Raw genomic sequence first — 12289 nt, 5'->3', positions numbered from 1 at the left:
ATTCATTTGGAAAACGTCATACAGGATCAAGCAGATCTTATTCAAAGGGCACAACTGGAGCACGAAAATCAACTAAACTGGATCTTTCATCAACTTCCAAAAGAACCGAAAGGAAAGGACAGTACAGAGTTGAGCACCTTACTAGTGCCGCAAAAGTGGGAAATGGAAACGTTGCAGTCTGAGGAATATGGCGAACTTTCAATCCCAAGTAAACACATGACCGCAGCCCATCAGCTGCTAGAGTGGCCACTGATCAAGCAGCTACTTCTTCCAAAGGAGTATGACAAGGATTATGTGATGATGCTTGAGGAAGATCGAGGATTGATCTTTGCTTGTGTTCCAGGAGAAGGAGACAATACTGATAATGATATGAACGCCTTACCCCCGATAGTGACCCCTGCCGAAAACGGTCTCCATGAAAGTGGTTACCTAACTGCAGATTCCCAAACTCTTCACCGGTATCATCGCAGCTATATAGAGCATATCCATCAGCTCCATCCGTTTCTCCATCAGACTGATCTGGAGACAAAGGTCGGGCAATTCATTGATGACCATTGTCCACAGAGTGTTTCGGATTTATCATCCAGAGCTAGCCAGATCAACGGGAGCCATATCGAGAGATCTATTGTGAATGCCATTGTTCTGCTGGTTTTCGCCATTGGGAGTATCTGCGAAGCCCCACTTGTTTCTGGATCTACAATGGACAACCAGGACGGCCAGGCATCTGCATCAGAGCGATTACACTATTTAGATGCCTACCACTTAACGAATCCGAATCCTATCCCCGGCCTTGCATATTACGGTTATGCTACTCAGATTCTTGGGAGCCTTCAAGGTGCCAATGGACTATTACATGTTCAAGCAGCCTTATTAGCCGGAATATACGCAGGTCAATTAGTACATCCGCTTCAAAGTTATGGATGGATCCATCAGGCAGCCCGCTCCTGCCAAGTTCTTGTCCGAAAGTAAGTTGGCTAAGGACTGACTTATAAAGAATCCTCTCTCACTTTTTTAGAAAACGATACGACCAAATTGAAGAGAGTCTTACAAAAGATCTCTACAATTCCGCATACTGGACTTGTTTACAGCTGGAAAGGTAGGCAAGTACATAGTTAAGGTTTAATATGATTTGCTGATATGTCAAGCAGCGATCTATTAGCAGAGCTTGATCTTCCAGCCAGCGGTATCTCCCGTTCTGAGGCCCGTATATCACTACCAAAGGGCTACTTGACGTTATCTCTTCCCGACGAGATTTCAGCTTCAAACACCAAAGCTATGTTCTTTTATTCTGCTCAGGTTCATCTTAGGAAAATTCTTAATCGTGTTCATACTGATCTATATAAAGTCGAAGGTAAGATTCTTCCCTGATATTAATAATAGTACTAATAATAGAAGAACAAGGTCAGATCCGTTGGTCGCTTAAAGTGCAAGAGACTTTAAGCATGAATCTTGAACTCTGGCGAACAAGCCTTCCTAATATGATGAAATGGAAAGACTATGACGCACCTTCAAATGAGATTAATGCTGCCCGTCTGCGAGCGAAATACTATGGTGCACGATACATTATTCATCGGCCTCTCTTATACCTTGCTCTACACCATTCTGCAAATCCTGATTTACAGCCCCTACCGACCAGTCTATTCACTGTATCTGGGTCTGAGTCGCAGCAGACCCCACCATCAACCACCTGTCGTGGGCGGGGTAGACAGGTAGCCTACCGTGATCTACCTTACAGGCTACGAAGAGCTTGCAAAATATGTGTCGAATCAGCAATACTGAGTACAATCGCTTTCGATGGAATCAAAGGTTATGCAATTGTAACAAATATCTTTGGGACTGCGCATGCGTATGTTATATTACAAACATTCAAATTGGTTTACTAATGTTTATTTGATTCTAGACAATTCGGTAATATGCTAGTTCTATCTACTGTATATATGTCCAACCTCTCTGAGCTTATTGATCGGAATACTCTGGAGCGACTTCTTAAACGAACGATCACATTCCTCCTCCGACATTGTTATATTTCACCGAGTATTCGTGTCGATGCACAAATACTTATTGAGATATATGAGAAAATCTTTAGGAAGCCGGAACGAAGCTCTTCAGCTATTAGTTAGAGAATGGTTAACATCATTGTGGAATAAAAGTCAGTATTACGAGGACTGTAGTAACTGTATGGCTCTGTTTGTAACTATAAATTAGGATTACAGCGATATTCCGGCGAGAATCCGATTGAGAAGCGTAGAGTAGTGTAGTATATACTCGTAGATACACGATAGTCCTATCTTAGATTTGGTAGTATAAGTGCATCCGAGTATAGAGAAACCGTTTGTCGCTGATCTTGTTATAACGGACAAAGGCTGTCTATGTATACTAAAACAAATCTTCTAAAGCTATTCCACTATTTGGACAAGCTGATATACTTATTCTTACGCATCGTAGTAAGGGCCTCGATACTATGATGGCAAACTGTATTTATAGTGTTTATCTTGCACAGCTTTTTATTGAGTTAAAGGCTTAAACTGAGAAACAACTGAAGACACTTTCGGAGATCTGGTATAAAGGAAGTGGTATATCCTGCCCGGGGGATACCAAACCTATAACACTACCTCTAAGCGTGTGTTTTTAGTGGGTTTGACGGCTTTCATAAACCGTTGATGATAACTGTGGAAAGGTGTCAAGCAATCTCGTAGAGGCGAAGAAACAACCAAACTCAACCATCCGGGTCTCTCCTTGCCTCCCTTACCTTTTCTCATTTTAGCAGCTACGGAACAAAGTTATTCCCGTCCCGCACAGTACCGTCCCACAGAATTACTAGAAACGGTCTTGGCGGGTAGAAGCGCACCTACCACTGCCAAGCCCCTAACAAGTGGAACGTCAACGGGATTACTCTGTTAAAGCAGCAGTCCTCTGATGGGATGCAGATCAGGTACCGAATCAAATATGCTATTCTACAAAGGGCCTGATTAATTTAATTTGTGGACCACACCGAATCATCGGCACAAGCTATATAGCCTTAAATCCCGTCGGTATATATTATAAATTGACTGAACTGTAGAGCTGTAGAACCCTTAAATTCATGTAAGATTTCGAAGATTGCTAGCTAGGTAAAGCTCACCCGAGACTGGTAAGATTCAATCCGTAGGTGATTAGAGGTACACGGGCCGGCCGTGAATCGGGCTCTCAGATTGCTAAATTTTAATCGATTGAACTAGCGGTCGTGATGGTTATTACACTCTGTATAGTATAGGTACGAATCTCAGTATGTGGATCGCCCCGAGTCGTTAAATCAGGGGATAACTACGCGGAGTAAGTACTAGGTAGTGTTGTCCCTGACATTAGTATGAAACTAAATTCTTGCTGGTGTAGCTAACTAGGTGACCAATCCTCGATCGCTTGAGATCCCTTCTTAACAAAGAGTTAGATCTGCATCCCCACACGTCAGCAGCGCCGGGTACAGGGGTTTTCGAAAACAGATTCCCCTCCAGACACACAATCTTTCTCTCCCAGCGGCCCACTTATATTTTTTTAAGCCGGATACGGTAAAGGCTAGCCTATTTGAGCACAGTCTTGCCGGGTGATTAGCTGGAGAGGGTATTTTAAAGTTCGACGGTCCAGGCTTAGACCTATAGTGGGTCCTTAGAAAGCGTGTGTGTCTCGTGGAGGAATCTGATTTCGAAAACCCCTGTGCAGTCATCCGGTAGAATGCCAAGCTGGGTGCTTATACCGATCTTGGGGTCGGATTTGGACTTACTGACACCCGCCACACTCACCTGGCGGAGAATAACTAGGCGCCCGTTACTTAGTTATAAGCTCCTATTCATCATACTTTACAGTTTACACACTCAGCACCCAACCATCATGGATAAACCCTCGATGCGAGTCATGGTATATATATGTGTTACCAATATTCCTGGAAACCCTCAAAGGCGCCATATCTCTCTTGGAGAAGCACTTTGCAAGCAAATCTTATATAAAAAGTTCCATGTGGAACTTCATCCTTCCTGTTATGATCATGTTCATATTCCCGCCGATTTCGATTCAGCTCGACCACTGAAAAGGTGGTTTATCTTCGATATAAATGTCAAGCAACAGTTGAGTGCCGAGGCTGTGACCCATATCCCACATTCAGTATTTCTGGCGAATTACCAACACGGTCAATTGTATGATATAAATTTTATTCAAGGGCTTAATGCTTACATGGATATTAGGATATTCATACGACGTGACAACTGGGTAGAGAAAGCAATATATCGAGCTCGGTCGTATACCTGGGGTGGTAGATTGGAACAAAAAGAAGCAGCTGAAATGAAAGAACAACTTGTAGGAGGTCCACTTTAGCTACATGCTATTGAGCTGATCTTCAATCAGGAAATCTCAAGCGGTGTCATCCCTTTACAGGCCAGACATGCCTCATCATCTTGCTCTTCTTGCCAGTCCCAAACATCTGTTCGCTGATCTGGAGGATATGTCACTTGATTTTGTACGGCAAGCCTACATCTAGCAATGTATATGATTGCCAAATCGGCCTCGTACGTTGTCGCACATCTATGCTATACTTGGCTGGGTAAACATAAAAGTAAGGTTAGGGAATATATTATACCTTAGGCTAGACAAGAGTTATCTGCTATTGGAAAGTTTTGGTATAGAATGTCAGGGGCCAAGGTGGTTGGTGTATGGATCTCAGGACTGGTATTTTGATAGTTGCTAGTCGAAAAAATTTCTTGGTGTAGGACTACTTCTTCATTCTCATTATTTCCATCAACCTAGACAGGCTTTCCGGGAACTGATGTCACTACCTACTCTGCTTCTCTCTTTCTTAGACTTTCGTAGCAAGGGAATCCTCATCCCCTTTAGTTAAGGTATGGTAATAGCCGTCCAGTCAGAATTAGTGTAAGCTAATAGTCCCACTCGGATATGGGGTTTTCTGTCTTGGCAATGGCATTCGAGAAAGAATGGAAGAGAGTAGATGGTAACATCGGTTCTCGGAAAGCCTGTATGCTTCTACAGCAGCTGGCTACTCCATAATCCAATCTTGCTTACAGGTGGGCAATCGTGTTGCCGACTACATCGTATAGAGAATATCCCGGGGCACCCAGGCGAGAACTTGAGGTAGGAAGGCAACCAAGCATCCAGAATACTGCGGAAAAGTGCCTCTGCGCTCACAGTAACAAAAAAGAAGGAGACATGAGAGAGAATATACACCCTCGGCCGAGCAAGACAGGGTAGTCACCCGGGAAGGAAAGTGTAGTACTCAACTGTTAGTATAACAGCGTACAGTAATATTACAAACTCAACTCAAGCCACCGTCACACAAGAACGGTAGACTGTGATCTCTCTTTTTCCTTTCTCTTATTTCCTCCCCCCCTCCTTGTCCAAAAACAGGCCAATCAAACCCGGTTCATGCTTGTGCCAGCCGTAAGTCACAGCCTGCTGTGTTACTGTTGTCAGACTTTGAGCATCAACGATAATGCTGGGGGCACGGTGGGTAGGTTTTGGGGGTCACTGGCATGCCCCCAACTTCAGTACACCATTTGCTTTCGACTTGCCCCGATAGATCTTGTAGCTTAGTGAGGTATGGCCTCTAGTAATGGTGACGAGCTGAATGTTGTACCAATTTCCCTTCCCAATTAGTAGAGAGTAGATGTAAAAATTGATTTAACTCTACTGGAGCATTCAATGTAAACGAAGCAAACATATCAAACCGGGCAAACAATGACTAAGGCATAATACTACGTACTCCGGAGTAGACTTTGCAGGCCCTGCGTGTAGACTGTAGACATGATACGATAACGCTCAATAACATCACCAGATCTACGATAGAGCCGAACGCTCGATATGCCACATGCTGATTAGGCTCCTGGCATGATCCTAGAGTTGCAGAGTGGATATTAATAGATCAGGGCGGTGGGACGGATACCTAGGGCGAACGGTGGCCGCGTACGGAGGACCTCGGTCAAAACTCAGATCTGCGACCGTTTAGCTGCATGCCATCAAACCCATTCGGAATATCTTATATCTCGAAACCTGGTGTCCTCGGACTCATATCATCTGTTTTAACTGATAATATAATAATACTGATTCGTTAGTACTATTATCTTTTTTTGCTAGAACCGACGAAAATTCAATTATTTAAATCAACACCTGCTGAGTGAACCTACAACTAGTTAACTAACTACTGTCCACGGCGGGTGGATTTGACACGCCGCGGCCATACATTGCTCTTTACCTCGGCTAGGGCCTTGCGCGTGAGCGGACAAAGTTCGACTGTTCCTTAAGAGACGGAGTGGAAATATATTGGTCTTATGGTTGCATACCCGCTGCCCAAAAAAGCGTTAATGCCTGTTTCCCGAAAACATTATGGCTGCATCAGGAGGGAACGCATGATATATGAAGATCCTTGAACCCCGTCTTCCTTAGATAAAAGGTGACGATCTTGCCAATACAAATTATTTGGATTCTGTCACGGACTGTGACCAGCCTCCGAAGACGTTCCTTCGTGATACCCTATGACCTAACTACCCGATCGGGACTAGCTTCACAACCTAGCTTAGTTTCTTTGTTGAATGCATCCCCTACATTCTCGCAACTCCTTATCGCCTGCGTAGCCGTTCGTCACAGATTCATCATCGGTTCTAGTTTTGCCTTCATGATCGAGAATGTAGTCGCACGGATGCGAGGGGTTTGAAGCGCCAGTTGCCTGGTAGGGAAGATAATGGGCGAGACAGCCGTGATAATCTCTGTCATTTACTTTTCCTTTACTTTTCCTTTTGCCTCTCTCAAGCTTCATAATTTCCTACCGCCCCAAGTTATGCGAGAATAAAACACTGGCTTTGTATTCAATGCGAGAATACTATTTCGTAACAGACGCCAGACAAATCACGCCTCTAAAAGGGTCCAGAACATCTAAGTGCTTGGGCCTTGCCGTATAATCATTCACTAGTCTCTTTCTGGCTGTCGATCCGTGATTGTCACGCATAAAAGCGTGCACACTAGACTAATGAATTATGTCTGAGGTAATTGTCTTAGCACCTTTAGGGAATAATACGTGCAAATAATTAGAGCGAGAAGGACCATCTGCTGGAGCTAGTTGGTGATTTGTATAGCCTTACGCTAAGCTTGAGGGAATATTAGTAAGTATCGTTTTGATTCGTTCGGCCCCGATGTTATGAATCATACCAAAGGAATGTCCCCGGAAGGAATAGAAAAGACTAGGTTCTGGTTCTGGCCAAATGCCAGCTGAACGCACAGACTCGGTCATGCGGAAGTGCGAGCAATTAGACAAGGGGATATCTGTCTATTGTACCCCTGTCTAGCTGGCACATTTTCGTAAAATGTGCCAGCTAGACAGGGGTACAATAAACAAAAATGTGCCAGCTAGACAGGGGTACAATATAAAATGTGCCAGCTAGACAGGGGTACAATATAAAATGTGCCAGCTAGACAGGGGTACAATAAACAAAAATGTGCCAGCTAGACAGGGGTACAATAGACAGGGGTACAATGCGGGGCTGACTGCTTAAACCACGTAAAAAGAAGCGGTAAGGAAGCATTCGCAAAAGATTATACCGCTGAAGTCCCATTCATTTCTTATTCCTTCATCTACATCTATCAAGTTCCTTACCTTGTCTTATATTGTCGTCATGATGGCAATAGAATCAATTATCCACGCGACCGAAGTCTTGTCTAAGCTCTCAGCAATTAACATCCAAGACTTGCTCCCGCACCGATGTGCATTAGAGCATACGTTTGATATTATCAAAAACACACTCGAATCCATTCATTCAGAACGCTCTCAGACTTCTCCTGCTAGGTCTTTTTCATCTGAGACTCCTTCGACTACCCCCTCGGTTCCCCGACCGGAACCGCATGCTGGTAGAGACACTGAAAGAAATGACTTGAGTGAGGATACTCGTGAAGATATCGCTTCAGATCTTAAGTCTCTTTCTCGGGCACTCTCTGATTGCAAACAATCCCAGAAAATTAAGGAATATCTGTGCTCGACAGACCTTGATCCCATCAACTATTCAGGGGGTGACTGGACTCAAGAAGACCCTCGCGTGGTCGACATCCAATTTTGTTCACGTACCTGCTCACTGGATTCCAAGTTTCGACGGGGCTTAGCCCAAAGATCCTTGGCCATAGAATTTGACAACTGGGAACGAGCAGAATACCAGTCTTCCAGAGTTTCGGAACTTCATCAGGACCCTGATATGGCTGATTACAAACAGAATGGGCACATACACGAATTCCTCCAGTCGAATGCCGATCGTTTCAAGGATCGAAACTCAACTTTACATGGAATTAAACACGGCATTCGACTCCTTGTATTCGAACTCATTTTTGGCCACGCTGGGGTCTCGGCAATTTTGGTATTATTTTACAGCCACTTCAGAGGCGTAAAATACAAGAATCACATCGAGTTGAAGAGTCTGATACTTGAGTCCCCATGGCAGTCATTAGCAATCCACAAATCGTCATGGCTGGAGGATTGCCAGCACCGTTATGATAGTACGTTTTCTAGAATCTGCGAGAGCCTTGCTGATCATATGCTTGCCAGCAAGAAGTGTGACATGGCGAGTATGGCAAAACATTTGGGGGGCCACTGAAGGTGGCCGAGAGCCCCAATGGCCACCCGCACAATGTCGGCACAGCATTGACGAGCCTATATCACTTTCGGAACAACGTCATGTGGCGACGGAGTCACAAACATCCCAAGAAAGAGAAAGTAACGTGTCTATGCCTCGAATCTTGGCGGATGAAACTCAATCTCTTGAGCCTCAAGTCGCAGGCCCTATTGAAGCAACAACAGTGGCCATCGACAGCCAGCAGATAGCTACTCATAGACAGTTGGCAGCTCCAAGTGTCGGGGGCAGCTCGGTAGACATGCGACCAGCTGTTCAAAATGCCTCATTTCGTGGTCCAGATCCATTGTACTCGGGCTCGATACATTCTTTCAACCCGCTTGATTACTCCAATCTTCTTGCAGACTCCGATTCGGAGCGAATCTCCCAAGAGATCTCCTCGACCGGGTTTGTCTTCAATCCCCTTGATTATCCCAACTTGCCTCCACCGCTACCAGACCCTGATGTTGAGTTTGTTTTCAATCCACTTAACTACCCGGGCATCCCTTCAGACCCACAAAATGGCGATCTGGAAAATCGTTTGTAACTTCTACCACTGTGCCTGTATTATGAACTCAAAATCAAATGTAGCTTTTTTTTTCTCTTTTTTTGTTCTTTTTTTCTGCAAATTCCGGATGTTGTACAAATGAAGGTCAGCTTTATTGTTTCGCATTCGCTATGTCCTTCCAATGCAGTTTCCATGCCAATCAATCCAGGGTAACTATCGCGATATCGGCACCATAACTTTGATCCGGCGTGAGAACTCGATCAACGTCATCACGAATATCAAAATAAGACCCAGGCGAAAGGTCCTCGGTTGGAGTTAAAGTGCTCGTTCCCTGTATAGGGATGAGAAGAAGCCGCTTCGTAGGGTTTTCGATCTTTGCAGTCAACAAGAAATGGAAAACCGTGCAGTCATGGACCTAGAAACATATTTATCAGACGCGGACAAAATGATATCATGGAAGATACACACTTTATACCCCCGACTTTCCATGTCCGCTTTCATGGCTTTGCATTCGTCCAAAAGTCGATATTGCCAGCCAGCTTTACTTTCTTTCACGCGTTCTGGGCTCTCATTTTGAATAATGTCTCTCATTTTGGCCACCACATCCCAAGCACTTTTCCAGAGAGATTCGCTCGCCATTTGTGTCACTCTAGTATCTGCAATAAGTGCTTGAAGATCTTTGGAGGAAGTCAGCATGGAGGGACTTGGGTATAGTAGGAATCTAACCTGCCTTGGATTGAACTCTTTAGGAAGGATATAAAGTGTTATGATGCCACTGATTGAGGGGTAACGCGGGGCTGTCGCGATCGCAAAATGCTACCCGAAAATCACATGATCTGCTGCCCCCTGAGCATGGTCTCTTGCTGACTGTCATGGCTACCTTACTAGGCGACAGCCCGGTGCCTAGAATTAGACATTTGGCCATTGCTGAGATGTCGAAGTCATTATTCGACGAAAATTACCGCTCTTAGGCATTTCACCGCCCATGTTTGATGGTTGCTAGTAGTGGCTTGCTATAAAAGAAGGCACACACAGTGATACAGCCTAGAGCAAAATCAAACATAGCTGCTACACACATGCCTCTTTTTAGCTTCAAAACTTCCAAGCTTTGCTTTCGCAGCGACGAATCTCATCCGCAAATGAAACATGTCTACACATGGTCCTAATAGTTCAGGACAGACTGCGCCAGCTTGTGGCCTTGGCGTATCAGATAGCAAGAGACAGAAGTCCCTACCCAAAGGCAGTCCTTATCAGGGACGCAGACATTCTAAACCTCAGTAAGTCTCTACCAGATTTAAACTAGAAATTATCTTCGAGGATTTACAGAGGCTGATTAGATAATTGAAAATATAAATTTCGGGTAAATAGTGTTACGCTATGTTATAAAAGCTTAACTAAAGTAATTACAACAAAAACCCATGTTTAAGTGCTTCAACCCTGTCTTTATCTGAAATAATTATCTTAACTGTGCTCTGTACGTCGTCATTGTCTTTCCTGTTGAAAAATGCCCTGGAACGTCTAATCGCCCGATACTCGCATCGAGTAATGTTACTTTGGATGCCATAGCACTTTCTGTAGAACGACCATAGCGTATCCTTCTATACAATCGCCAAAATTTGATTTGATCACGGTTAAATCCATCTAGGACAAGAGATCTGTGTTTCATATTCAAATTACCCTCCTAACTAAAAGCGTATGTATAATTCATTTACCATCCCGGACGAATCAAGAAGTAGGATAGTTGTTCCACTCTCTCCTGATGGTAAGATTGTGATAGGCGTAGCTTGTGCGGCCTCTTCCTTGTGCATTTTTACCGTAGCAGCTCTGGAAAGCGGTGGCCCTGAAGGCGTTCCTTCAGAATTAGGCTGCCTTCTTTCGGAACATAGTTTATTATGATCCCAACATACGTTCATCTTGCCCAGACCCTGTGCATCAGCGCGGCTAGCCTGTGAAGGAGCGAAGCCCTGTAGCCGAGCTTCATCGTGTGGCCGCAATGAAGACAGATTGTCTTCTTGATTTTCGGGATATATGTTCCAGTCGGTCAAGTCTGCAGAGCGGCGAGTATTAGGGATAAGCTGGTTGGGCCAACGCAAGATCATATCGAACAGGGATTGAATGCTGAAGCAAGGCATAATGGCTTATGATGAGAAAATGGTAGATAAGTAAATGAAACGGTGTATGTCTAAAAAAATAGCGGTATGTAATTTGGGCTCGCATCGAGTGTATAACTTGAATGTCAGATACATGTAATAAGCCTAGAATTCCACCTATCTAGTCACTAGGTCAGATAGTAGTTAGGAAAGAGCCGTGTAGTATCCAGAATATGCTCTATAATTAGCATACATTTAACAGGCTGTCTATCATCCAATCACATTTCATGGGTAGATCTCTGACTGGCCAACAGTGTAAGTCGAAAGGGTTCACTATGTAGGTCAGAATCCAGCCACATCACACGCACTGTAAGGGATTGACTAGATGCATAGGCCTCTTCGTGACAGACTAACCCCAGGTGATCACACTAAGGAACCATTCTCCTGTGCAAAGTTGCTAATCCACGGGCTATAAAATGCTTTTTCCAGAGCTTGCTGTTGTGCCTATTATACACAACTTCGAGCCTCCCATTTAAGGTAAAATTGGTTGGTAAGTTCTCCAGTCATTTATACTGAATATTGTGCTGACACTGACAGTATAGTATAATGTGTTGGTACATAAAAAGAACATCTTGTATGAAAGACGTGTACGGTAGCCGCGAAAGGTTATGAAGAACTACAGATCTCACGCGATGTTTGAACCGTATACTGTAATTGAATGCGTCCCCTGAACTAAGATAAAAAACATCATGGAAACCTATTATAACTTAAGTACTTGGACAGTACGATTTTAATTCATTGTTACAACCTTTCTTACTATCATCGTATTTGTAGTTCCTTTTCTTTCTGTTTCTTCCTTTCTTTTGCCTCAGCATCTGCCTGTGTCGGGATATATCCTCCGGTCAGAACAGATTTGCGGTAACTTACCGCTAGCGACTGACACATTACATCCCTTGCTCGGTGTACGTACACATTCTTGCGTGAGGCTACGGCTCTGGTATTATGACCGCCGAGTATCCGCGTACGGGATAAAAGGGGTATTTTGGAATCTGACCTGGGAAGGA

General features: G+C 44.2%; 3 protein-coding genes across 3 annotated transcripts; 2 read left to right on the top strand and 1 right to left on the bottom strand.

The window, feature by feature from the left end:
• Positions 1–216: 216 nt before the first annotated feature.
• KD926_008969 (fungal specific transcription factor domain-containing protein) lies at positions 217–969 on the top strand (the record flags this gene model as incomplete). Its single annotated transcript, XM_053101559.1, has 1 exon — positions 217–969. The coding sequence occupies one exon, from the start codon at positions 217–219 to the stop codon at positions 967–969; it is 753 nt and encodes a 250-aa protein (XP_052954849.1).
• A 6677-nt stretch (positions 970–7646) lies between these two features.
• Positions 7647–9174, top strand: KD926_008968 (uncharacterized protein; the record flags this gene model as incomplete). Its single annotated transcript, XM_053101558.1, has 2 exons — positions 7647–8514; positions 8564–9174. 2 exons carry the CDS (start codon positions 7647–7649, stop codon positions 9172–9174), a joined length of 1479 nt encoding a protein of 492 aa, XP_052954848.1.
• Positions 9175–9334: 160 nt separating this feature from the next.
• On the bottom strand, positions 9335–9774 carry KD926_008967 (uncharacterized protein; the record flags this gene model as incomplete). The annotated part of the gene is made up of 2 exons (XM_053101556.1): positions 9335–9550; positions 9604–9774. 2 exons carry the CDS (start codon positions 9772–9774, stop codon positions 9335–9337), a joined length of 387 nt encoding a protein of 128 aa, XP_052954847.1.
• Positions 9775–12289: the final 2515 nt, after the last annotated feature.

The sequence above is a fragment of the Aspergillus affinis genome, assembly GCF_023601865.1.
Source record: "Aspergillus affinis strain CMG 70 chromosome Unknown NODE_61_length_193485_cov_92_287067, whole genome shotgun sequence".
Taxonomy (NCBI): domain Eukaryota; kingdom Fungi; phylum Ascomycota; class Eurotiomycetes; order Eurotiales; family Aspergillaceae; genus Aspergillus; species Aspergillus affinis.
The sequence above is the reverse complement of the archived record's forward strand: the minus strand, read 5'-3'. Positions and strand labels throughout refer to the sequence as shown.